At 43.1% G+C, this 27,242-nt stretch overlaps 1 protein-coding gene across 2 annotated transcripts in view; it reads left to right on the forward strand.

The window, feature by feature from the left end:
* Positions 1-4,467: 4,467 nt before the first annotated feature.
* Positions 4,468-27,242, forward strand: part of MERTK (MER proto-oncogene, tyrosine kinase) — a 130,766-nt gene continuing 107,991 nt past the window's right edge. Inside the window, exon 1 of one of the 2 annotated variants that reach the window (XM_075862899.1) lies at positions 4,468-4,677. In XM_075862899.1, coding sequence (XP_075719014.1) covers positions 4,659-4,677 — 19 coding nt within the window. In that variant the 5' untranslated portion in view covers positions 4,468-4,658. Of the gene's footprint in view, positions 4,678-24,646; positions 25,474-27,242 lie in introns of those variants that run through there. The other variant, XM_075862898.1, reaches the window with a different exon arrangement.

The raw sequence follows: 27,242 nt of genomic DNA on the forward strand, positions 1-27,242 counted from the left end.
GCGAGACTGGCCTAGTGCAGGTAGAGTATAAGAGCAACTTTCTTGAGTGTGTGTGTGGTGCGGAAAGACCTCAGGGAGTGGAGGAATAGTAAAAGGACAAGTCTGACATATTTCACTTTATGTGGTAATAACTTTGCAATGCTTAAATCTATCCAAGCGATTCTGAGATTGTTTTCTCATGACACATTGGGCTTTATGTTAGTGGTAAAATTTGGTCTATATATTCAGTGTTTATTTGTGCAAAATTGCAAAATTTAGAGAAAAGTTTGAAAAAAAATTGAATTTTTCTGAATTGAAATGCATCTGCTTGTAAAACTGATGGTTATACCACCCAAATTAGTTACTAGTTCACATTTCACATATGTCTACTTTATATTTGCATTGTTTTTTGAACATTCTTTTATTTTTCTTGGACGTTACAAGGCTTAGAACATAAACCGCAATTTCTCATATTTTTAAGAAAATTTCAAAAGCCTTTTTTTTAAGGTACCTGTTCAGTTCTGAAGTGACTTTGAGGGGCCTATGAATTAGAAAACCCAATAAAACACCCCATTTTAAAAACTAGACCCCTCAAAGTATTCAAAACAGAATTTTGAAAGTTTTTTTTCAACCATTTAGGCATTTCACAGGAATTAAAGCCAAGTGGAGGTGAAATTTGCACATTTCATTTTTCTTGCTGAATTTCAATTTTATAAAACAAAAATTCTGTAACACAGAAGGTTTTACCAGAGAAACACTACAAAATATGTACTGTCCAGATTCTGCAGTTTTTAGAAATGTCCCACATGTGTCTCTAGTGCGCTCGTGTACTAAAACACAGGCATCAGAAGCAAAGAAGCACCTAGTGCATTTTGGGGCCTCTTTTTTTATTAGAATATATTTTAGGCATCATGCTAGGTTTGGAGAGGTGTTGAGGTGCCAAAACAGTAGGAATCCCCAAAAGTGAACCCCATTTTGGAAACTACACCCCTCAAGGAATTCATTTATGGCTATTGTTACCATTTTGACCCCACAGTTTTTTCACAGCACGTATTTGAATTGGGCTGTGAAATTTAAAAAATGAATTTTTTTCCAATAAGATGTAATTTTTGATCAAAATTTCTTATTTTCACAGGGAACAAAATACCCCGTTTTGTTGCCCAATTTTTCCTGAGTGCAGCAATACCCTATTTGTGGTGATAAACTGCCGTTAGGGCCCATGGGAGGCCTCAGAAGGGAAGGAGCGCTTTGTGTTCTTTGGAGTACAGATTTTGCTGGTTTGGTTTTCGGGTGCCATGTTGCATTTGCGGAGCCCCAGAGGTATCAAAGCAATGAAAACCCCCAAGAAGCGACCCCATTTTAAAATCTACAACCCTTAAGGCATTCACCTAGAGGTGTAGTGAGCATTTTGACCCCACAGGTATTGTCTAAAAGGTAATGCGCAGCAGATGGTGCAGTGTGAGATTTGCCATTTTCTTATATGTATGCCATTTCAATGTTCAATATATTGTGCCCAGCATGCGCCACCGGAGATATACACCCTATGAATTGTAATGTGGGTTCTCCTGGGTATGGCAATACCCTACATGTGGCTGTTATCTGCTGCCTGGGCACACGGCAGGGCTTAGAAGGGAAGGACCACCATTTGGCCTACTGGGGATTTTCTGGTGCTAAGTCGTGTATGCAGAAGCCCCTGAGGTACCAGTACAGTTGAAACCCCTGAGAAATTACCCCATTTTAAAAACTACACCCCTTAAGGCATTCATCTAGAGGTGTAGTGAGCATTTTGACCACAGACACACACCCCATAAACTGTAATGTGGTTTCTCCCGGGTATGACAATACCCTACATGTGGCTGTTATCAGCTGCCTGGGCACACAGCAGGGCTCAGAAGGGAAAGATTAGGGGGATAAGCTGTGTGGAGTGCGGAGGGTAAGTAAAACAGGGGTAGATTAAAAATCAAGGGATGTATGATAAACACTTTCATACAGAGCCCTGGTTTTTTGGGACACGTGTCACATTGATATATTGTGTCCTACCTTATCCCCCTCTTATAACAGACTTTGCACCTCTTTTGACTTTTTCCCTTCTTGCCAGTTTGGGGAACTTCTCCTGGAAAGTGTTGCCCTGGTACGATGCGTGTGGCCTCGCTTCCAGAAGTACTGGGTCCTTCTTGGTCCCTAAAGATTAGGTTCTTGATAACCACCTCTTGAAATTCCAGGAAAGTTTCCGTCTGGCCTGCACATCGACATAGCACGTACGCATTGTACAATGGCATCTGTATGATGTGCATGGCCAGCTTCTTATACCACACCGCATGGCGCTATAGGGCTTCAGGACTTGATCTGACAAGTCCACCCCTCCCATGTACCTATTGTAGTCCAGGATGCAGTCTGGTTTGGGGGTCTCTGTACTGGTATCTCATACAGGTACATGGTTACTGGTGTGGCCATGTATTGTTGTCAATACAACGACATCTCTCTTGTACTTGACACACAATATGTTGCTGCTAGAATGTGCCCTGCTCTCACCTCTTCTGAGTGTTTGCCCAAGCAGAGTCTTAGGGAGGCCTCTCAGATTTCTTCTAGCAGTGCCGCATGCCGCAGTACTTCTGGAAGCGAGGCACTTGAAGAGCCATAACGTTTTTATTTTTTCATCAAGAAAGCCGTGCGAGGACTTGTTTTTTGCATAACGAACTGTAGTTTCGATCAGTTTTTAGGTACATGCGACTTTTTGATCTCTGTTAATTCCATTTTTTGGGAGGTGAAGTGACCAAACAATTGTGATTCTGGTATGGTTTATTATTAATTTATTTTATGGCGTTCACCGCGCGGGATAAATAACGAAATAATTTTGTAGTTCAGGCCGTTACGGACACGGCAATACCAATTATGTATAGTTTTTGTTTGTTTATTTTTATTAATAATAAAAGGACTGATAAGGGAAAAAGGGGAATTGTTACTTTTATTACTTTTATTTTCTTATTTTTACACAACTTTTTTTAACATTTTTTTACTTTATTACTTTGTCCCACTAGGGGACTTGAGGGCAGGAGGCCCGGATCGCAATTCTAATACACTGCACTACATGCGTAGTGCAGTGTATTAGAACTGTCAGCTACTCACTGACAGCAAGCATAGTGGGTCCTGACTTTGTCAGGACCCACTAGGCTTCCATAGATGGCATAGCTGGACGCCATTGTTAGGCGTCCGGTTGCCACAGCAACCATCGCTGCCCGCTATCATGTAGCGGGCCGTCGATGGTGGTTTAACCCCTAAAAAGCCGCGATCACTATTGAACGTGGCTTTTAAGGGGTTAATCAGTGGGGACACAGCAATCGATCCCCACTATAGGAGCTGCGGCAACTGCTGTACGAGACAGCAGCTGTCACAGCTCCTGTATGTGTCGGGAAGACGGCCGAAATTGCCGTTCCTCCCGTGACGTACTATTAGGTCATGGAGCGCGAACGATACAGTTACCATGACCTAATAGTACGTCCAGGAAGGGGTTAATGGTTTACATTTTTTCCTATAACAAAAGACTTAGCATGGTAAAAAAAGAAAAAGGCGGTTGTTATTTTAACTTGAAACTTTCATTTTTATTCTTTTGTACAACATTTTTATTAACTTTTTTTTGTCCCACTAGGGGACTTGAAGGCCTCCATCACTGATCTCTATTCTAATACATTGCACTACCAAGCTAGTACAGTGTATTAGAGCTGTCAGTGTCACACAGCAAGCCTATTCGGTAACGCCTCCGGGCGAGCCTAATCGGCCTCCGTTCTTGGCAGTGCAGGGGGCCATTGTTAGGCCTCCGGTTGCCATAGCACTAACGAGTCGCGGGGGGTGCCGATCGGCTAGTAACCACCTAGATGCTGCGGTCGCTTTTGACAGCAACATCTAAGGGGTTAATTAGCCAGATTAGAGGCTAGCTCCTGTTCTGGTCGTTACAGCAGGGTATCAGCTGTAACATACAGCTGACACCCGATGGTCATGGCACAGCCTCTGCTTCTGAGTCCGCTCCATCACTGTCACATGCAGTTACGTGAAGTTGCGCTAAGTCATTAGCTGCAACAATGTAAATGTACGTGACAAGTCGTTAAGGGGTTACATTCAAAGCGGGCCTGGTCACTAAGGGGTTTCAGCCACATTCATTGCAAACTGGTGCATAGAATTAAGCGCACAGCCATGCAATCTCCATAGCCAAACATTAGTAGTATGGATTGTACTGAAGAGCTCAGTGACTTTAAATGTGGAAGTGTCATAGGATACCACCTTTGCCACAAATCAGTTTGTGACATTTCTGATCTGCTAGAGCTGCCCTGGTTTAGTGAAATTATTGTGAAGTATAAACGAGTAGGAGTAACAACAGCGCCTTAACGAAGCGGTTGACCACGTAAACCAGGTCACCGAGTGTTGAATCATGTGGCACGTTAATATCACCTATCCTCTGTTGCATCACTCACTACAGAGTTCCAAACTTCCTCTGGAAGTGACATCAGCATAAGAACTGTGCAATGGGAGCTTCGGTAAATGGGTTTCCATAGTCGAGCAGCTGTACACAAGCCCAAGATCACAATGCCAAGCATTGGCTGGAGAGGAGTATAGTATGGTGCCGCTAATATCTAAAGCAGTGGAAACGTGTTTGCTGGAGTGTCACTTCACTAGCTGACAGTCTGATGGACGAGTCTGGGTTTGGTGAGTGGCAGTAAACTGCTACCGTAAAGTAACTACCTGAATGAACAATTAAAAATATTATTAAGTATCACACTAAAATGGGCTAATGTGCCAATATATATCTGGTATCAGGCAAAAGCAATATGTATCAGACTGATGAGAGTATAGAAAAACGAGAGAGCAAAAGCTCAATTTGTATATTATATAAACCTGCGCCAATTCATAAAGTAACTGATACAAACTGCCACTAGAGATTGCAACTATCTAGCATAGTGTGTCCTTATGCGTTTCTGCACCCAGTTGGTGTAACGAGTGAGTCCTCAGGGGTCACAGACATTTTTTCATTAGATTTCACCGGGCAATACTGTTATGTACTATAATACGTGACCCACTGTGTGTATGTCACAATAGAACGTGAACTGGCGGACAGTACTGGAGAGTACTGTATCGTATCTCCCAGTGTGCAAAGGACACTGATATGTGGCCGCTCATGCGCCGGGAGAACACAGAGTATAAACATTCCTAATCCTGCCCATAGTATCCGAATCATCAGGGCAAGCATCAAATCATAGTCCACGACATCAGAAATGTCGCCCGTGATCAGTGCCAACCCCCTGTCACTGAGCCACCAATAGCATTAGTCGGACGTCTTAGCGTCCCAGGTTACCAAGGGAACACAGGCGGCTTTATTAACTCCTCCATGGCGGTATGCAATAGATTGGAGATGGAGACATTTAACCCCTTCAGGACACAGCCTGTTTTGGCCTTCAGGACGCAGCCAATTTTTTCAAATCTGACATGTTTCACTTTATGTGGTAATAACTTCGGAATGCTTTTACCTATCCAAGCGATTCTGAGATTGTTTTCTCGTGACACATTGGACTTTATGTTACTGGCAAAATTTGCTCGATACATTAAGTATTTAATTGTGAAAAACACCAAAATTTAGCGAAAAATTGCAAAAATTAGCATTTTTCTAAATTTATATGTATCTGCTTGTAAGACAGATGGTAATACCACACAAAATTGTTGCTAATTAACATCCCCCACATGTCTACTTTAGATTGGCATTGTTTTTTGAACATCCTTTTATTTTTCTATGACATCAGAAGGCATAGAACTTTAGCAGCAATTTCTCACATTTTCAAGAAAATTTCAAAAGGCTATTTTTATAGGGGCCAGTTCAGTTGTGAAGTGGATTTTAGGGCCTTATATATTAGAAACCCTCGATAAGTCACCCCATTTTAAAAACTTCACCCCTCAAAGTATTCAAAACAGCATTTAGAAAGTTTCTTAACCCTTTAGATGTTTCACAGGAATTAAGGCAAAGTAGATGTGAAATTTTCAAATTTCTTTTTTTTTTTTGCAGAAATTAATTTTTCATCTATTTTTTTTGTAACACAGAAAGTTTTACCAGAGAAACACAACTCAATATCTATTGCCCAGGTTCTGCAGTTTTTAGAAATACCCCACATGTGGCCCTAGTGCACTTATTGACTGCAGCACAGGCCTCAGAAACAAAGGAACACTTAGAGGATTTTGGGGTCTCCCAAAAGTGACCCCATTTCGTAAACTATACCCCTTGAGGAAATTATCTAGGGGTATAGTGAGCATTTTGACCCCGCAGGTTTTTTGGAGAAATTATTGGAAGTAGGCCGTGAAAATGAAAATCTACATTCTTTCAAAGAAAATGTAGGTTTAGCTAATTTTTTCTAATTTCCACAAGGGCTAAAAGGAGAAAATGCACCACTACATTTGTAAAGCAATTTCTCCCGAGTAAAACAATACCCCACATGTGGTAATAAACGGTTGTTTGGACACACGGCAGGGCTTAGAAGGGAAAGAGCGACATTTGGTTTTTGCAGCTCAAATTTAGCAGGAATGGTTTGCGGAGACCACGTCGCATTTGCAAAGCCCCTAAGGGACCAAAACAGTGAAAACACAAAAAAAGTGACTCCATTTAGGAAACTACACCCCTTGAAGAATCCATCTAGGGGTGTAGTGAGCATTTTGAACCCACAGGAGTTTCATAGATTTTATTAGAATTGGGCAGTGAAGATAAAAAAAATACTTCTTTTCCAATAAGACGTAGCTTTAGCTCAAAATTTTTCATTTTCTCAACAAATAAAGGAATAAAAAAAAAACAACATTTGTAAAGCAACTTCTCTGGAGTACGGCAATACCCCATTTGTGGTCATAAACTGCTGTTTGGGCACACGGCAGGGATCTGAAGAGAAGGAGCGCCATTTGGCTTTTGGAGCACAGATTTTGCTGGATTGGTTTCTTGACACCATGTCACTATTGCAAAGCTCCTAAGGCGTCAGTACAGTGGAAACTCCCCACTACACCCCTTGAGGAATTCATCTAGGGGTGTAGTGAGCATTTTGACCCCACAGGTGTTTCATAGATTTTATTAGAATTGGGCAGTGAAAATTAAAAAAAATCCTTTTTCTTCAATAAGACGTAGTTTTAGCTGAAAATGTTTCATTTTCTCAACAAATAAATGAAAAAAAGCACCACAACACTTGTAAAGCAACTTCTCCTGTGTACGGCAATACCACATATGTGGTCATAAACTGCTGTTTGGGCACACAGTAGGGCTCAGAAGGGAAGGAGCGCCATTTGGCTTTTGGAGTACAGATTTTGCTGGATTGGTTTCTGGGCGCTATGTCGCATTTGCAAAGTCCCTGTGGGACCAAAACAGTGGATCCCCCCCAGAAGTGACCCCATTTTGGAAACTACACCCCTCAAGGTATTCACTTAGGGGTGTAGTGAGCATATTAACACCACAGGTGATTGGCAGAAATTGGTGTGCACTCGATGTTGCAGAGTGAAAATGGGATTTTTTTCTATAGATATGCCAATATGTGGCGCCCAGCTTGTGCCACTGGAGACACACACCCCAAAAATTGTTAAAAGGGTTCTCCCGGGTATGGCGATGCCATATATGTGGAAGTAAACTGCTGTTTGGGCACACTGTAGGGTTCAGAAGGGAGGTAGCGCCATTTGGCTTTTGGAGTGTGGATTTTGCTTGTAGTAGTCTTGTATTGAGTCTTACTGGTGTTTCCGTTTATAATATGGGGGTACATGTAAGCCGGGCGGAGTATATAAGGGGCATAGTCAGGTGGTATAATAATGGGGTAAACAAAAACAATAAAATAATCCATAGATGTGTGTTACGCTGTGACACAATCCTTTCTGCACAGGCCGGTGTCGCACTGATAAACTGTGTCCTTTCTTATCCCCCTTTTGGTCCACACTCCGCACCTTTTCAGTTTGAGGAATTTTGCTGAGAAGTGTTGTCCTGGTATAATACGAGCACCCTCGCTTTCAGCAGATATGTTTGGGCCCTCCCCTTCCTGGTTCCCTAATTTTAGGGGCCTTGATAATTCGCCACTTGAAACAGAAGAAATGTTTCCCTTGGGCCGGCACAACTGCATATTTTTATTTCCTGGCTTATTGGAGCCTTAACTAATTTTATTTTTTCATAGACGTAGTGGTATGAGGGCTGTTTTTTTTGCGGGACGAGCTGTAGCTTTTATTGGTACCATTTTGGGGTACATGCAACTTTTTGATCACATGTTATCCTTTTTTTTTTGGGAGGCAAGGTGACCAATAAACAGCAATTCTGACATAATTTTTTTAATTCTTTTTATACAGCATTCACCACGCGTTATAAATTACACGTTACCTTTATTCTGCGGGTCAGTCCGATTCCGGTGATACCTAATTTATAGAACTTTTTTATGTTTTACAACTTTTTGCACAATAAAATAACCTTTGTAAAGAGAATGGATTTTTTCTGTCGCCATGTTGTGAGAGCCATAACGGTTTTAATTTTTTCGTTGACGGAGGTGTATGAGGGCTTATTTTTAGCGAGACGAGTTATAGTTTTTATAGGTACCATTTTTGGGTACATGCGACTTTTTGATCACTTTTTATTTCAATTTTTGGAAGACAAAGTGACCAAAAAATAGCAATTATGTCAGTATTTTTTATTTTATTTTTTACGGCGTTCACTGTGCGGAATAAATAACATAATATTTTTATAGTTAAGGTCGTTACGGTCGCAGCGATACCAAATATGTATGGCTTTATTATTTTTTTCAATAATAAATGACTTGATAAAGGAAAAAGGGCGATTGTGTTTTGTGTTATTATTTGAAACTTTTATTGTATTTTTACAACTTTTATTTTTACTTTTTTTACACTTTTTTTTTACACTTTTCTTTAGTCCCACTAGGGGACTTGAAGGTCCAACTGTTTGTTTGATGTTCTAATACATTGCACTACCTATGTAGTGCAATGTATTAGAACTGTCAGTTGTTCACTGACAGCAAGCCGATCAGGCTCCGCCTCCGGGCGGGGCCTAATCGGCTAACGTAATGGCAGATAGGAAGCCTTTGTTAGGCTTCCGTTTGCCATAGCCAGGGCCGCCATCAGGGGGGTATTAGGGGTAGTGGTGTGAGGGGCCCGGCCAAACCTAATTGAAAGGGGGGCCCGGCAACTGCCGCGACATTCTTTTGGTAGGAAAAAACGGGCCCCTGCAATGGGGTCCGTTTTTTTCACCAAAAGAATGTCGTGAGCTGCTGCTGCTGCTGCGGGCCCCCTCCCCTCGTCATGGGGGGCTGTCAAACCGTCCGCCCGCGCGCGCGCGCACCCGATCGCGCGCACAAGGAAACTCCCGCGCGTGCGCACTCGCGAGCGCGCACCCACGAACGCCCGCACTGGAGACCGCCCGCGCGCGCACCCGCGATCGGCCGCGCGCGCACCCGCGAACGAAGCGCGCGCAGCCGCGGACACACATGGACAAAACTTACCTGGACGTCTGGACCGAAGACCTCGCCTGGAAGACATCGCCGGAAGAGGACTGGAGTGGGAGCATCTCTTCTGACACGGTGAGTAAATTATCTCAAAGTGCTGATCATGTATGGCCCTGTTCACACAGTATTTTGCAGGCAAAAAAAAATCAGATTTTGACCTGCCCACACTATCTTGCCGCGTTTTTTTGCTGCGTTTTTTGCCCGCGGCGATTGAGGACAGCTGACAAAAAACGCAGCGAAAAATGCATTTTCTGCCTCCCATTGATTTCGATGGCAGGTCAGAGGCAGAACCGCGGCAAGAAAGGACGTGCTGCTTTTTCTTTTTTCCGCGACTGGCTCCCATTGATTTCAGATTAAATCAATGGGAGGCGGTTTTGGAAGTTGTTTGGTGCTGATTCTGACGCAGTGTCCGAGTCAATATCAAGGCCCAAAAACTCTGTGAACTGGGCCTTATTGTTAGGGCTTATTCAGACGAACGTGTAATACGTCCGTGCAACGTGCGAGATTTTTACACGCCTCGCACGGACCTATGTTACTCTATGGGGCCGTGCGGACTGTCAGTGATTTTCACGCAGCGTGTGTCCGTGTGTCCGCTGCGTAAAACTCACGACATGTCCGATATTTGTGCATTGTTCGCGCATCACGCATCTGAACGTAGCCCCGCCTCCTGGGATGACGCTGTAGACCATGTGACTGCTGCAGCAGTCACATGGGATGAAACGTCATGACAGGAGGCCGGGCTGCGCTAAGAATAGAGGATCGCGTCACCAGGACTACGGCCGGGGCAAGTCTAAACTTTTTTATAAATTTAAAAAAGTGCCTTTTTTTTTCTTCTCATGTGTGATTTTTGCGGCAGAACCGCAGCATTTCCGCAACAGAGGAGCAGCGATTCCACAGAATAAATTGACACGCTGCGGCTTAAAAAGCCAAAAAGCCACACGGCAGGTCCATTATTTTTGCAGCGTGTGGATGAGATTTGTTCATATCTCATCCACTCTGCTGCGACTGTGATACGCTGCAGATTTTCCACAATAAAATGTGTTGCATAAAATCCGCAGTGTTCATGCCTAGTGTGTTCCTACACTAAGGCCGGATTCACACCAGCGTGTGCTTTTTGCGCGCGCAAAAACGTGGCATTTTGCGCTTGCAAAAGGTCCATAACAGCTCCGTGTGTCAGCAGCGTATGATGCGTGATTTTCGCGCAGCCGCCATCATTATGACACTCAGTATGTTTGTAGCACGTGGTGCTTTTCTGTTTTCATTCATAGTTTATACGGCTGCGGAAGTGCTGGGTGGGATTTTCACGCACCCATTGACTTCAATGGGTGCGTGATGCTCGAACAATGCACAAATATCGGACATGTGAGTTTTACGCAGCGGACACGCGGACACACGCTGCATGAAAATCACTGACAGTCTGAACGGCCCCATAGAGTAACATAGGTCCGTGCGAGGCGCGTGAAAATCACGCGCGTTGCACGGATGTATTACACGTTCGTCTGAATAAGCCCTAACAATAAGGCCCAGTTCACAGAGTTTTTGGGCCTTGATATTGACTCGGACACTGCGTCAGAATCAGCACCAAAAAACTTCCAAAACCGCCTCCCATTGATTTAATCTGAAATCAATGGGAGCCAGTCGCGGAAAAAAGAAAAAGCAGCACGTCCTTTCTTGCCGCGGTTCCGCCTCTGACCTGCCATCGAAATCAATGGGGGGCAGAAAATGCATTTTTCGCTGCGTTTTCTGTCTGCTGTCCTCAATCGCCGCGGGCAAAAAACGCGGCAAGATAGTGTGGGCAGGTCAAAATCTGCCTCAAAATTCGGTGCGCGGTTCCAGGCGGTCACCGGTGCGCATGCGCGGGAGTTTGTGGGTGCGCGTGATCGGTCGCACGGGCGGCGGTGTTTGACGGCCCCCATGCTACCCAGGGCCACCATCAGGGGGGGGTATTAGGGGTACTGATGTGAGAGGCCCGGCCTAACCTAGCTCATGACATTCTTTTGGTGAAAAAAACGGGCCCCATTGTAGGGGCCTGTTTTTTTTCTACTAAAGGCAAGTCGCGGCAGTTTGCCGGGCCCCCCTTTCAATTAGGTTTGGCCGGGCCTCTCACATCAGTACTCCTAATACCCCCCCTGATGGCGGCCCTGGGTACCATGATATAGTGCTGGACGGAGTACCGTTAACAGGCGGTGCCACGGTAGGGGGGGCCCAGAAAATTTAGCTGTAGGGGGCCATGAAATTCCTGATGGCGGCCCTGGCCATAGCAATCGCCCCCCGCAACAATCGGCCCCCGCAATTGCGTAGCGGGGTGCCGATGTTGCTATAAGAACCTTAAATGCGGCGGTCACTATTGACTGCCGCAATTAAGGGGTTAATCGGTTCGGATCACCGCTGTGATCCGACCCGATGTTTTCCCCCAGTACTAAGGCTGCTAGTAGCAGCCTGTACTGGTAGATGCCGGGCTGCGGGGAGCGCCTGTGTGCTCTGTTAGGAGCACACGTGGATTAACGGGCTGCAGGCACAACGACCAGCTTTGCAACCCGTTAATCTACGTGGGGTGGTCGTGAAGGGGTTAAAGGAAAATCTCTAATACATCTCCTGAATTCCATTTTTGTTTTTCCTATGTATTGAACATTACAAATACATGTAATGAGATAACCGCTACCTATCAGAATACATAGCGCCTCCTGTAAAATTTGGTGGAGCAGGGATAATATTCTGGGGCGGATTTTCTTGGTTTGGACTAGGACTCCAGTGAAGGGTAATGGTAATGCTACAGCATACAAAGATATTTCAGATAATTGTTTGCTTCCAACTGTGAGGGAACAGTTTGGAAAATGCCCTTTTCTGTCCCAGCATGACTGTGCCCCAGTGCACAAAGCAATCTACATAAAGACATAGTTTGACGAGTTTGGTGTGGAGGAACTCAAGTGGCCTGTACATAACCCTGACCTCGACCACATCAAACACCCTAGGAATGAATCGGAACAAATTGTGAGCCAGGAAAAATCCTTTTTTTCCTCAAACTTCTCAAATTACCATTTACCACTGGACCCTTTGGATTTGGATCGGAACCCAGGCTGCAACAATATTTTAAAACACGCTTTCAAGGATGTTGTGCTCCTAGCATAACCAACCAGCTCAACAGAACTGATTACCTATCTGTGGCCTTTTTACTATATCATTTGATGCACTATGTGCGCTTTGTGTTGTTTTTTCTCCTCTACTGTTTAGAAATTGTGAGCCAGGCCTTCTTGTCCAATATCATTGTTATTTTGCTTGAATGGGCACAAGTTCCCACAGACGCACTCTGAAATCTTGAGGGAAGCCTTCTCAGAAGAGTGGAGGCTGTTATAGGCACATAACGACCACCAACTACATATTAACGTCCATGGTTTTGGAATGGGATGTCCAACACACTCATATAGGTGTGCTAGTCAGGTGTACACATACTTTCGGACATATAATGTAGCTGCATACATCTGCCGTTGATTCTCATTGAAAAAAAAAGTAGGCCTCGTTTATCAAAACTGAAAGTAAATCTGTCCATAGCAACCAATCGGAGCTAAGCTTTCATTTCTCAAAGTGATCTGGAAAAATTAAGCTGCACTGGGATTGGTTGCTATGGGCAGCTACAGCATAAACTGTTTCGTTCAATCTATCCTAGTAGGTTTTTCTTTCTTTGCATGCAGTTGTATTGTAAAGTGTTGCAAAATACTGGCCAAACATATGCCAAATGTACATTCTTTTGGCATACATTTAGCTGATAGCCTATGGATAAGTTCGACGTATACATCGGTAGACTTTCTCAGTGTATTCACCAAAAGAACAAGCAAAAGACAGTGTGAACCTAGCCTATGACTATGTAGGGGGGTTGCAGCCCAGCAACATATTATATGCCTATGTGGGTTGAGATGTAGCAGCTCTAGCAACCCCCCCTCCCCCACACACACACAGCTCCGCTACACTCATGAGGCGTTAGTTACCTATGGTTTTGCTATATAATGGGTTCTTTCTGCTATAATGTTCCCCTAGATTATACCAAACAGACCTACTGACAGATGGAATGTCATAAAATATGCCAAGCCCTTATAATTTTAGCCATCCTTTTTTAATGGCTTTTGTTGGCCATTGACATTGGCACTGTCTTTATTACCATGGGTACATTACTAAACCTGAAACATAATGTGGAACAACCTGGCCTATTCATATATTTAGATATGAACCAATGTATAGAATGTAATATATTCATTAGTGGTGCAGCTATAGGGGTCACAAAGGTAGCCGTCGCAGCTGGACCCAAACACCAGACTGAGCAACCTCTCTGAATGTATTTTATAGTGTATATAATTTCTATATAGAATAAATATAATGACATGGAAGTCACTGGGGAGGATCCGGGTCATCCAAGCTTAGTCTTTGAGACTGATTCTAGCATCTATGACCGGTATAAGATTAATGTACTCTTAGTAAAATGGGGGTTTTCTCACCAAATAGAAAGGAATATCATTTCCTTATAATTCTAATATAGTATATAATATCTCAAAGCTTATATAAAGATTGGACAAGCAATCATAAATAAGGAATAGGAACTGCATGTGGGGCGATGCCAAGGTTTCAATTGGAAATCACCTTGTTACTTATATTAGCTATTGTCCACTTTCATTTCTTATAAAGACATTACATTTTATGACAATTTGTAAAAATGAAAAAAATTACGAGACTTTAGAAATTTACAGATTAAGCAAGTAATTTACATTCAACCTGAAAGCAGAACTCCAGCCATTTTTACTGTAATATGCCTTTTTTTTAACTACAATGAGGTGATGGTCATTGTCTTTCATAATTCACTAATGTAAGGAACAGTAAGGGAGATTTCTGTAAATCATTCATATGATGCTAGAGGAAGATTTGTAAGGGTAGAGTTGCAGATTTTGTATTCTGTCAGTTTTGTGACTTGCGTCCAATGATTAATGGTAAATACCAGGGTTTCATTTATAGGGAGGAATTTATCAACCTTTCTACACCAGTGTTCTTGCGTAGAGAAGCCGCAATGTGCCTAAGGCCTTCCCTTTCTATTAAAGCCACCCTCCAGTCCAAAAAAATAAGAAATAATTAAAAACTGCAAAATTATACTTAACCTACCTGGTGGCCTTCTCTTGTTTGCTTCTGGCTCCGTTCCCCCGTTCCGTTCCCTGATGTTCTTGTTTTTAAGATGGCCGCTGCTGTCTCAGACCTGCATACGGAGAGCGTTGTCTGCGAGCCTGAGGCCTTCCCCCCACTTTGCCATTGCCCTCGGATAGACCAGCACTGATCACATTAGTGCGGTATTCAGGGGTATAAAGTGCGGTATAAAGGCTCATAGGCCCGGGTGCAAGAATTCAGCTTTGGCCCCCTACCACTCCCCAACACCACCATCATCAGACCCCTGCGCGCGCCTATGCCCAGACGCCTTGCCCAACAGCCCCCATAGTATAATGCCCCCACACAGTATAATGCTCCCATAGCTGCCCCCACACAGTATAATGTCCCATAACGTATAATGCCCCCCATAACAGCCCCATACCGTATAATGCTCCCCATACAGTATAATGCCCCCATATGTGCATAATAGAAAAATAGCATAATTACTTACCTATCCCCGTTCCCAAGTCGGGTGGAGGATCCTTCGCCTCCTCCGGTGTGTGCTATGAGTGACTCAGCGCAGGCAGGTGCAATGATGTTGCTCCATCTTGCCAGCCTGTGTCGAGCCGCTCAGGGCACAGGGTATGCTGGATCAAGGAGATGTCAGCTCCTTGCTCCAGGATTGAATGGAACCGGGACTTCGGTGAGTGACTCGCGACCCCCCGGAGGTCTTCACACGAACCCCCAGGGGGACGCGACCCACAGTGTAGGGATGTCACGATACCAAAATTTGGACTTCGATACCGATACTTAGTTTACTTTGTGAACAGTAATAAAAAAAAAAAAGTTATTTCGTTTTCTAATGTGAGGCGCGTGGTGTGATGCTGAATTTTGAATGTGCCCCACATTAATAGTAATTAACCCCATCATGTTTCTCAGTCATAATGGGTTAATGTGTGAGGTACATGATGGGGTTAATTACTATCAGGCCGGGTTTACACGAGTGTGTGCGTTTTGCGCACGCAAAAAATGCGGCGTTTTGCGTGCGCAAAAGGCACTTAACAGCTCCGTGTGTCATCAGCGTATGATGCGTGGCTGCGTGATTTTCGCGCAGCAGCCATCATAATGACACTCCGTTTGGATGTTTGTAAACAGAAAAGCACGTGGTGCTTTTCTGTTTTCATTCATCCTTTACAGTGCTGTTGCGCGAATCACGCGCGTCCCACAGAAGTGCTTCCGTGTGACATGCGTGGTTTTCACGCACCCATTGACTTCAATGGGTGCGTGATGCGCGAACAGCGCACAAATATAGGACATGTCGTGCGTTTCACGCAGCGGACATACGCTGCGTGAAAATCACGCACCTGTCTGCATGGCCCCATAGACTAATATAGGTCCCTGCGACGCGCGTGAAAATCACGCGCGTCGCACGGACGTATAACACGCTCGTGTAAATGAGCCCTGAATGTGAGGCACATGGAGGTTAAATTCATCACACCTCGTGCCCCACAATAAGTGATAGAAAGCAGTTTTTATTTTATTTTTTTACAGCGCACACATCATAAATGATGCAAAAAAATTGTTGTGCAGGTTATTACGGCCGCGCCAATACTGAATGTGTGTATGTTTTATGTATTGAGACTTATTTTAATGTTTATTGTAAAAAAGGTGAATGTGTATTTTTTTTATTTAACATTACTTTGTTTTTACTTTATTTTTAAACTTTAATGTACTGGCATATATCCGATATATGCCAGTACATTAGCCTGTGTACTGATAGTACACAGACAGTTTTTAGGACATACCTAAGTATGCCCTAACAGGAAATATGGTAAGACAGCCCTGGGGTCCTTCAATGGACCCTGGGCTGTCTGCCCATACAGGTATATGGTATGGCCCTCGATCGTGTCACAGGAATTCCCTGTGACGCGATCCAAGGGGCATTCCCCCCTTCTCACTTCCTCTTGAATGCTACAGTCTGCTGTGATCGCAGCATTCAGGGGAATAGCGGCGGAGATGAGAGGTTTCTCTGATCTCCGCCGTTATAGAGCGGTGCTGCGGCTGTGTAATACAGTCATTGCCCAGCTCCTGACAGGAAGTGCGCACGCGGTCAGCATGAGGTGATGCGGCCGGCGCTGCACTAATGAGCGGCGGTTCAGGCACTGAAGACAGAACATGGGGGTGTTTTGTAGAGCGCCCGCCATGTTCTGTCTTCAGTGCCGCAGATCATTAGTGCAGCACCGGCCGCATCGCATCATCCTGAAGGCACGCACTTGTCAGGACTCAGGAGCGGGGCAGTGACTGTTTTACACAGCCGCAGCCCCGCTCTCATACACTCATGTGTGCTATACTGTATTGTGTTGGATTGTGCAGTTTGCGGTGGAGAGAGGAGGGGTGGGGGCTGTGATTTAACGCCCCCCCCCTCTCCACCGCAAACAGCACAATACAGCACAATACATTACAAGACATTACAAGTTACAACACAACACATTACATCACAATACATTACATTCCAGACTGCAGCTTACCTGGAGTCCTCCGCACCGACTCTTCCATTCCAGGCTTAGGGGCCCGGTCGCAACTGCGACCCCTATAGCTACGCCACTGGCGGTATTCATCTCTTCTGCCTCTTCCTCTGCTGGACAGGAACATCCTCCCTGAGAGCGCCGGGGACATCAGGAATCAGCTTATATTTGTATGCTGTCATATATTTTATTGTCTGTGTTTTTTTTTTACAGGTTTCCGTGTCTAGTTCTACGTCGGATTGTTGTGAGATTCACTTTTTACAAATAAAATAATCAAAGAAGGCTGTAGTGGGAGAGTGTTTATTTCAATAAACTTTTTTTTTTCACTGTATAACATCACTAGTAATGGAGGTGTTTGACTGACACTTCTCCATTACTATCGCTGGGTCTTAGTGTCAGCTATGTCTACCTTTGGCTGACACTAATCCCTCCATCTATTACCCAGGTACTCAACGCACCGGGGGTATCAGGAGGAGCTAGGAACCATCAGGAGAGGCCCATCTGATGTGATTGGCCGCTCCAGTGGTGGCCTCAGGCTGGTATTTTTAGAATGGGAATGGACCAATAGCCATGGACCTTCCCATCCTGAAATATCAGACTGCGGCTGTTGGTTTTCCTTGGCTGGTTATGGAAACGGGTAGACTGCATGTCCTTTTTTTAACCCCTACATATCTGTCACAAGCAGGAGCTAGTTCCCGTATATTATACCTAAGCCGGTAATTTTACTGAATTTTAATAATTCAATATAATAGATCAGGTGATCTTCTTGCCCTTCTTTTTCCCATTTCTTTCCCTTCCCTTTCCATTTGATTACAAAAAAAGGGCATTTGAAAAATACAAATGTGAGGGTACATCTGTAGCCTTTTTAAATTATAAAGAGCGTAATAAAAATGTAATAAAATTAGCAAAAATACAAAATGAAAGGCAGGTGGCCAAGGATAGTAAAACAATTCCCCAAAAATTCTTCAAGTCTATAAATGCAAAAAAGCCAAGGTCTGAACATGTAGGACCCTTAGATAGTGGTAATGGGGAGTTGGTCACAGGGGATCAAGAGAAGGCAGAGTTACTAAATGGGTTCTTTAGCTCTGTATATACAACAGAAGAAAGAGCAGCTGATATAGCCGGTGCCAGTGTTGTTAATATATCAGTTGATATACTGACTTGGATGAATGTAGATATGGTCCAAGCTAAATTAACTAAAATAAAAGCCCGGGACCAGATGGGTTACACCCTAGAGTTCTTAAAGAGCTTAGTTCAGTTATTTCAGTCCCCCTCTTCATAATATTTAGAGATTCTCTAGTGACTGGTATAGTGCCAAGGGACTGGCACAGGGAAAATGTGGTACCTATTTTCAAAACGGGCTCTAGGTCTTCCCCGGGTAATTATAGACCAGTAAGCTTAACATCCATCGTGGGGAAAATGTTTGAGGGGCTATTGAGGGACTATATACAGGATTATGTGACAAAAAATAGTATTATAAGTGACAGCCAGCACGGTTTTACTAAGGACAGAAGTTGTCAAAGTAACCTGATATGTTTTTATGAAGAGGTGAGCAGAAGCCTAGACAGGGGGCCGCTGTGGATATAGTGTTTTTGGACTTTGCAAAGGCATTTGACACGGTCCCTCATAGACGTCTAATGGGTAAATTAAGGACTATAGGTTTAGATAGTATAGTTTGTAATTGGATTAAGAATTGGCTCAAGGACCGTATCCAGAGAGTTGTGGTCAATGATTCCTACTCTGAATGGTCCCCGGTTATAAGTGGTGTTCCCCAGGGTTCCGTGCTGGGATCACTATTATTCAACTTATTTATTAATGATATAGAGGGTGGGATTAATGGAACTATTTCTATTTTTACAGATGACACCAAGCTATGTAGTATTGTTCAGTCTATGGAAGATGTTCGTGATTTACAAGCAGATTTAAACAAACTAAGTGTTTGGGCATCCAGTTGACAAATGAAGTTTAATGTAGATAAATTTAAAGTTATGCATCTGGGTATCAACAACCTGCATGCATCATATGTCCTAGGGGGAGCTACACTGGGGTATTCACTTGTTGAGAAGGATCTCGGTGTACTTGTAAATCATAAACTAAATAACAGCATGCAATGTCAATCAGCTGCTTCAAAGGCCAGCAAGATATTGTCGTGTATTAAAAGAGGCATGGACAAAAAACAATGGCAAAATTCATTTTTTTCCCATTTCCCCCATAAAAAATAAAATAAAAGTTAATTAATAAGCTCCATGTACACAAAAATAGTACCAATAAAAACTACACCTTGTCCCGCAAAAACCAAAGCCCACTTATGGCTACATCGATGGAAAAATAAAGAAATTTACGGCTCTGGGAATGCGGCGATGCAAAAACAAGTAATTTTTTTCAAAAAAAGGTTTTTATTGTGCAAACGTAGGAAAACATATAAAACCTATACATATTTGGTATCCCCGTAATCAAGCCGACCCATTGAATGAAGGTAACATTTTATTTACACTGCATACCGAACAGCGTAAATTTATAACGAGAAAAACAATGCTGGAATAGCTGTTTATTTTCAATTCCTTCCCTAAAATAAAGTTAATAAAATGTAATCAATATATTATATGCATCCAAAAATGTTGCAATTGAAAAATAGAATTTGTCCCTCAAAAAACAAGCCCTTATAAGGCTATGTCGACGGAAAAATAAAAAAGTTATGACTCTTGGAATGTGACAGTGAAAGAAAGAAAAATAATCATAGGTCATTAGGGCCAAAAAAGGCCTGGTCGTTAAGGGGTTAAAATTATTTATTTATTTATGGCTTAGTTGAATGCATATTTTTTAGAATTTTCATAAGTGTATAAATAATTAAAAATTCTCATAGTATGTGTCAGTGTAAGGCTATGTTCACACTGGGTATTTTGCCGAGTTTTTTGACGCGGAAACCGCGTCGCAAAACTCGGCAAAAACGGCCCGAAAATGCCTCCCATTGATTTCAATGGGAGGCGTTGGCGTCTTTTTCCCGCGAGCAGTTAAACTGCCTCGCGGGAAAAAGAAGCGACATGCCCTATCTTCGGTCGCTTCCGCCTCTGACCTCCCATTGACTTCAATGGGAGGCAGAGAAAGCGTATTTCGCGCTGTTTTATGCCCGCGGCGCTCAATGGCCGCGGGCGAAAAACGGCGCGAAAAACTCAGAGAAAATCGGCGTGCGGGGAGAGGAAAATCTGCCTCAAAGTTCCAAACGGAATTTTGAGGCAGATATTCCTCCTGCAAAATACCCCGTGTGAACATAGCCTAGTCCTATAAGAGGTTCCCCATCACGTTACTTCATCTCCCCTTGACCTTGTCTGCCATTTGCTTCCACAAACTTCAATTCAGGTTTCTCTGTTCTAGTCCTTGCTGGTGGTGACACATTCCATGCACACAATACATGACACCTTATGTGGTTACGTCAAATTCTTACACGTTACATAGGGGTGTAAATAAAAGTTACAATTAAAAATATTTGTAGTAAATATATTTTGGGTAATAATTGCTAGTCTAGTGAATGTGAATTTGTGGAAATAAAAAGGTAAACTTCCAAAAGATTGGAAAACCCCTTAACATTCTGCCAGTTCCTTTTCAGTTCTTGTGAATTATTCCTATAACTGTGGCATCACTTATTTTGCATTATTTCTATGCTGCGTTGTTATTATTCATATAACGTCTGTACTATGACATATTTATGTGCATTATTCCTGCGCTGTGATATCATGGTGTTCATTTTTGCCTGTGTTGTAATTTTTTGAGATATGCCTGTACTGTGATATCATTGCGTGCTTAATCTTTGTACGGTGATATCACTGGGGACATTATCCCTGTGCTGTGACATCACTATACATTCTTCTGCTACTGTGATATTCTGCTGTCACATCGCTTTGTGCATAACACCTGCACTGTGACATCACTATACATTCTTCTGCTACTGTGATATTCTGCTGTCACATCGCTTTGTGCATAACACCTGCACTGTGACATCACTATACATTCTCCTGCTACTGTGATATTCTGCTGTCACATCGCTTTGTGCGTAACACCTGCACTGTGACATCACTATACATTCTCCTGCTACTGTGATATTCTGCTGTCACATCGCTTTGTGCGTAACACCTGCACTGTGACATCACTATACATTCTCCTGCTACTGTGATATTCTGCTGTCACATCGCTTTGTGCGTAACACCTGCACTGTGACATCATTGGGTGCATTATCTCTGTACTGTGACATCACTGCGTATCATCCTATTACTGTCACACCACTGTTAGCATGATTTATGATATGTAGCTTTACTGAGTGGAATATCCCCGTCCTTTGACATCACTGTATGCATTATGGCTTTGCATTAGAAAAGACTCATGTCATGGATTAGAGGGCAAGATACCCAAAAGCTTTGTAGGTTCTGAACTCACCTTTTTTGGGGCAAACACATATTTTAAATGGTATTTGAGTATAGCCTTTTTAATGGCCATAGTTTAGTAAATCAGAGGTTAAAGCAGTAGGCAAAGTTCATGAATTGAGTTATTGTCATTTTTGTTTTCTGTTGCAGCTGACATTTTTTCAGAAGTGATAACTGGATCTGCAGTCACGGTGGTTGTCATTTTTACGACAACTCACTAGCAGCTGTCACTTTCCCAGTATGTACAGTTTATAACAAAATGACTCTTGTGGCAATACTTCTATGAAGTCTTTAAAGTGATTCTTTTTCTAGTCTGGCATGTTGTAAGTATTGTAAAGCCTCTTGCACACTGCTGAGCCATTCCTCTATAGGTACTCCATGTGCCGCTGTATGGTGCACTGGATTAAGGAGATATTCTCTCCCAGAAGCAATTATTCTAGAGCAGAATAGTTCTGTGGTATGGCATCCAATGCATTTTTTTTTCTATCAAATTCATACAGATTTCAACAGTATATGTGGATTCAATAGAAAAAATGATATAGGCGCCCATAGAAGTCTTTAGACCCGTATTACTGTTCCATACAACTCAGAGGTTTACGAAGCCATAATATGCGTTTGTGGATGAGCCCTGTTCTTAATAACGTCATCTTCTGGATATCTGACATACATCTCAGTTGAAAGTGTCTGGTTTTCCCTACAAATTTTTGCTGCTGCCATCATGATACCAGGCAAGCCAACTCCCCCAACCTCCCCATAAACATGCACGCTTGGTTCAGGCCCACTGTGTGTTTAGTCAATAGGGAAAAGGCAGACAAACCGCTGCCTGACACTTCTGACAGCAACTTATCTTCCAGCATAAGGGTATGTTCACACGGCCTATTTACGGACGTAATTCGGGCATTTTACGCCTCGAATTACGTCCGAAAATGCGCCTCAATAGCGTTGGCAAACATCTGCCCATTGAAAGCAATGGGCTGACGTTTGTCTGTTCACACGAGGCATATATTTACGCGTCGCTGTCAAAAGACGGCGCGTAAATAGACGCCCGCGCCAAAGAAGTGTCCTGTCACTTCTTGGGACATAATTGGAGCCGTTATTCATTGACTCCAATGAAAAGCAGCGCCAATTACGTCCGTAATGGACGCGGCGTTCAAGCGCCTGCACATGCCGTTACGGCTGAAATGACGGGGCTGTTTTCTCCTGAAAACAGCCACGTAATTTCGGCCGTTACGGACGCTGTAGTGTGAACATACCCTAACAAAGGTTCAAGTATGTTAAAATCCAACATGCCCAATCCTTATTTCTCCCAGCATCTGCCCATAAACATCCGATTGTCAGCAGTATATGCAGCAAAAAGCAAGTTCTAGTAAGGCCGGATTCACAAGAGCGCACGCAAAAAACGTGGCATTTTGCGTGCGCAAAAGGCACTTAACAGCTCCGTGTGTCAGCCCCGTATGATGCGCGGCTGCGTGATTTTCGCGCAGCCGCCATCATTATGACACTCCGTTTGGATGTTTGTAAACAGAAAAGCACGTGGTGCTTTTCTGTTTTCATTCATAGTTTTACACCTGTTGCGCGAATCACGCGGGTCCCACGGAAGTGCTTCCCCGTGTGGCATGCGCAAAATACGCACAAAGGACGGACATGTCGTGAGTTTTTCGCAGCGGACTCACGCTGCGTAAAAATCACACAACTGTCTGCACGGCCCCATAGACTAATATAGGTCCGTGCGACGCATGTGAAAATCACGCGCGTTGCACGGACGTATATCCCGTTCGTCTGAATAAGCTCTAAGGCAAAGAACAGATTATTCGTCGTTGTATGTGCCCCAGAAGAAGCCTTTTCAAGAAATGTAAAATGTACATCCAGCGGACGTACCCCGAGATGCTGACCTTCACACCCCCTGCCTGTTACCCATTATTTATGCTTATTTTGGGAGACTTCACTTTCACAATGCAACATGCCTGGATTTACTTAGGCTGTAAAATGAATAATATGTGCTTTGCTGTTGTTCTAAGGCTGGATTCACACATCGCGTATCTGTTGCAAATTTTTGAGACAAAGCCTACAGATGTTTCCAAAAGAATGGGAAATATAAAGGAAGAGCTTATACTTCTCCTACCTCCTGGTAGCTTTGGCTAAAAAATCTGCATCAAAATCTGCACCAAGATCTGCTACAAATACACGATGTGTGAATCCAGTCTTAGGGCACATTCAGACGTGGCGGAATTGCTGTTGAATCCCGCTGTGGACAGTCCGCTGTGGAATTCTGCAGCAGACGTTTTTTACATTTGTTTCTATACATTTTTAAGAAATTTAGTTCAGACGTGGCAGAAAATAACTGTGAGGAATTTAGGCTGCGGTGTAGAATTTTCCCTCCGCAGCATGCTCATTATGTTGCAGAGAAGCAGCGGAATTTCACTGCGGATTTCAGCCTTTGCATTGCAAAGGCTGAAATCTCCAGCAAGCCTTCTGTGATATCCACTAGTCTGAATTACCTGTCAAATATGAAAATGTTGCTGCAAATTTGCAACAAATCTGCAGCAACGTTTTCAGGGGAAAAATTCTGCCACGTCTGAACATGGCCTAACAGTCATTACAGTACATCAGTGTTTTGTGTGTGGTGACACTACCACTTTTTGAGTTATAACTTTTTCTTTTCTCTGGTGTATTAGGTAGATCATGTCTTCTAGACACCCAGACTCTTTCTATATGCTAGCACAGAAAAAAAGTTTTTTTGTTTTTTTATTGTGTTTATATGTATCTGTTGTGGGTTTTGTTACCTTGTTGCTTCTCTTTCTTCTGTTTTGATTCTTTTTGAGTTCATCATGTGTGGTACGGTTTCCTCCACTTTTCACTCCTGGGTACTAAATAGTGAAAGTTTTCCTGTTGCATTCCAAATTCAGACCAGCTGGTATGAGGGAGGGGGGAATACTACAAAGGTTTTGGAGGGGGTGAAGAATGCAGAATAACTGAGTACAAATGTCTTGAATTTAAGGTGGTTGCAAATGCAATAATAGTCAACGCAATGTTAGTAAGATGTAATAGAAATGTTATTTCTTGTCTCAGGCTATAGTGACCTAGCTTTCCAGACAATAGTGACTCCGGCATAGAAAATAAACACAAGAAAAGTGCCCAGTTTCCCAGTTCAGCCCTCCCCCATCTGCAAACTCCACCTCTGGCTGCTTGGTTGAGTTGGTATGCAGCCTCCACAGGCAATAATAATGAGAGGAGGCTGCAGTGCGCACGTCACAGGCTCTGCTCACTCATTCTGCAGTGCAGGCATCTGGATAAGGACTGCAGCAGGGGACCTATGTCGTAGTCTGGACCCAAACACACGTCAGTCACTGGAATAACATGGGCATTGGACACTGTCTGCAGCAAAACCCACTCTAATATTGTGCACCAGCTGGCAGGAGACTGGACAGCAACCTGTGTGAACTATTCTGCACTTTTAAGTTCTGTGGCCAGCTTAGCGTTGCCTTACTGCTGTGGTGATCATCAGTTTGTCTATATTGGAAAGGGAAGGGTTAAAAGAACATTCTAATAAGGACTCCACTCTGAATACCCATTGTCATTGTCTGCTGGACTTAACATTTTTAACTCTATCATTTCCAAAGCACACATCTTGGAGGTAGCAGATCTGTGTCTTACCTGTAGCTTACCTAAAGACTGTCCTGTGGAAGCACCGGTCGCAGATCAGGTCTTCTGAACTTGTCACTTTATGGACACCAATAGGGACCCATTGTGGCACCACTCTGTGTGATGTTTTGCAATGTGGTTGTAGTATTTCACCGGATTGTGCAAAATTAAACCGAGGATTGTCTGCAGTGCCGCTGGATATTGTGACTGCTGGTTTTATGGTAGAGATGCAGGCACAGTTGTGGAGGCACCTTCTCACCCTGCTGATGTACCCACTATTATTTGGGAGAGGTAAGGGTAATTGCTGCCAATATCATTTTCAATCTTTGGATGGCAAATTGTTGATTTCTAGTATTAGGTACTACAAGTTACAGCCTCCCCTGCTGGTCAAAGAAAAATGTGTCCTGTCCTCTGACTACAGGAGAACCACATGTTGCCTAGATGTCTTGATTTATTCCAGATGTGCTATAAAACTATCTGGTAGCAGCCGCAAGCTAAGTTGTAGACACATGGGAGCAGTTATGTCTCATGGCTTAGTTTACAGTTGTGACTGGCTTCAAGTAAGCTACATGAAATACATATATATGATGTAGAATACTAATTCTACGACTTAACGGTGACAAGGGGTCACACGGGAGTTACGGTAAATTCGTGGCAGTGCTACGTTCCACATGTCGCCGCATGAGTTTGTATGTTATCCCTGTATTTGCATGGGTATTCTACAGGCACTCCGGTTTCTTCCCACCCCTCAAAAACATATAGATAGGGAATTTAGATTGTGAGCCCCAATGGGGACAGTGAGTGAGGACAACCTCTGTACAGTGCTGCATAATATGTTATATTGCTATATAGGTAACAGAAATAAAAAGTGTTTCCCAATGAGAACAAAGGTTGTGTGACAATCGCGAGTTGCCCGCACGTTTTCCCAGAGCCAAGCATTGAGGTCACTCGCGAGTTGTAAGAACGTTGCACTTTTGCCACCACTCGTGAACAAGCCCCCTGGTCTCAAAGGTACTTAAATACATAACTTGTCATGTGGCTTGTAGGGTGCCAATATAGTGTTTGTTCTAATATAGAGGATTGGTCAAAGCAGGGCAACCTCGTTTATTAATGCCACTATAGCAAATTACTGAGACTTTACGACTGACTTAAGATGTAGGTCATTTACGTAGAACTGGCGTGAAGGTACAAAGGTCTCCAGAACAGTGGCTTTATTTGCTGATGTGATCCCTTTAGTTATGGCTCCTTTATGCCGGGACTACACAAAGACTCTTGTGGGACAGCGCCAATTAACTCTTGCACTACTTTTCACTCATTTCTTTCTTCTAAATATATTTGTCACTTGACAGTCAAATGAAAGTATCATGGAAGTTGCATGTACTTGGGATAGATGGCATTCTATGGATTTTGACTGTTGCATGACATTTGATATCAAAGTTGTTTGTTTGTTTTTTTTGTTTGTTTTTTTAAAATCCTGTGAGTAAACTGCATAAATGTAGAATTATTTTTTTTTTCCCCAAAGAAAAATTTACATGATCGTGCTGATAAATCTCCCCTAGTTGTTTGTTTGGTGTCCTTAATTTGGAAAGATACTTTAGCTGCCCTATCCCTACCTGTGACATGGAGAAAAAACTGGTCAGGGTCAGGAGTTGTGGTTGCAGGGTTAAAAAGTCAAAAATCTATTTGTCACCACACCGGAATATAATTTGTAAAACATGTAATTTAATTTTATGTATTTTTTTTCAGTTTAGATGGAAATACTCTTTAGGGCCTGTTTATATCAGTGTTGGGTTCCGTTTGGGGTTTTCGTTCAGCCATTCCGTCAGAGGAACAGATGAACAGAAAGCTGAAGGAAACGATAGCTTTCATTTGCATTACCATTGATTTCAATGGTAATGCTTCTGTTTCAGTTGGTTTTCGTTTGTCTCCGTTCCTTAAATTTCATTTTTTTTCAAGGAAACAATAGCGTAGTCGACAGCACTTTTGTTTCCGTGAAAAAAACAAACTTTATGGAACAGAAACAAACGGAAACCAACTGCAATGGGAGCATTACCATTAAA

This window comes from Rhinoderma darwinii, chromosome 4, assembly GCF_050947455.1.
Source record: "Rhinoderma darwinii isolate aRhiDar2 chromosome 4, aRhiDar2.hap1, whole genome shotgun sequence".
In the NCBI taxonomy this organism is placed as follows: Eukaryota; Metazoa; Chordata; class Amphibia; order Anura; family Rhinodermatidae; genus Rhinoderma; species Rhinoderma darwinii.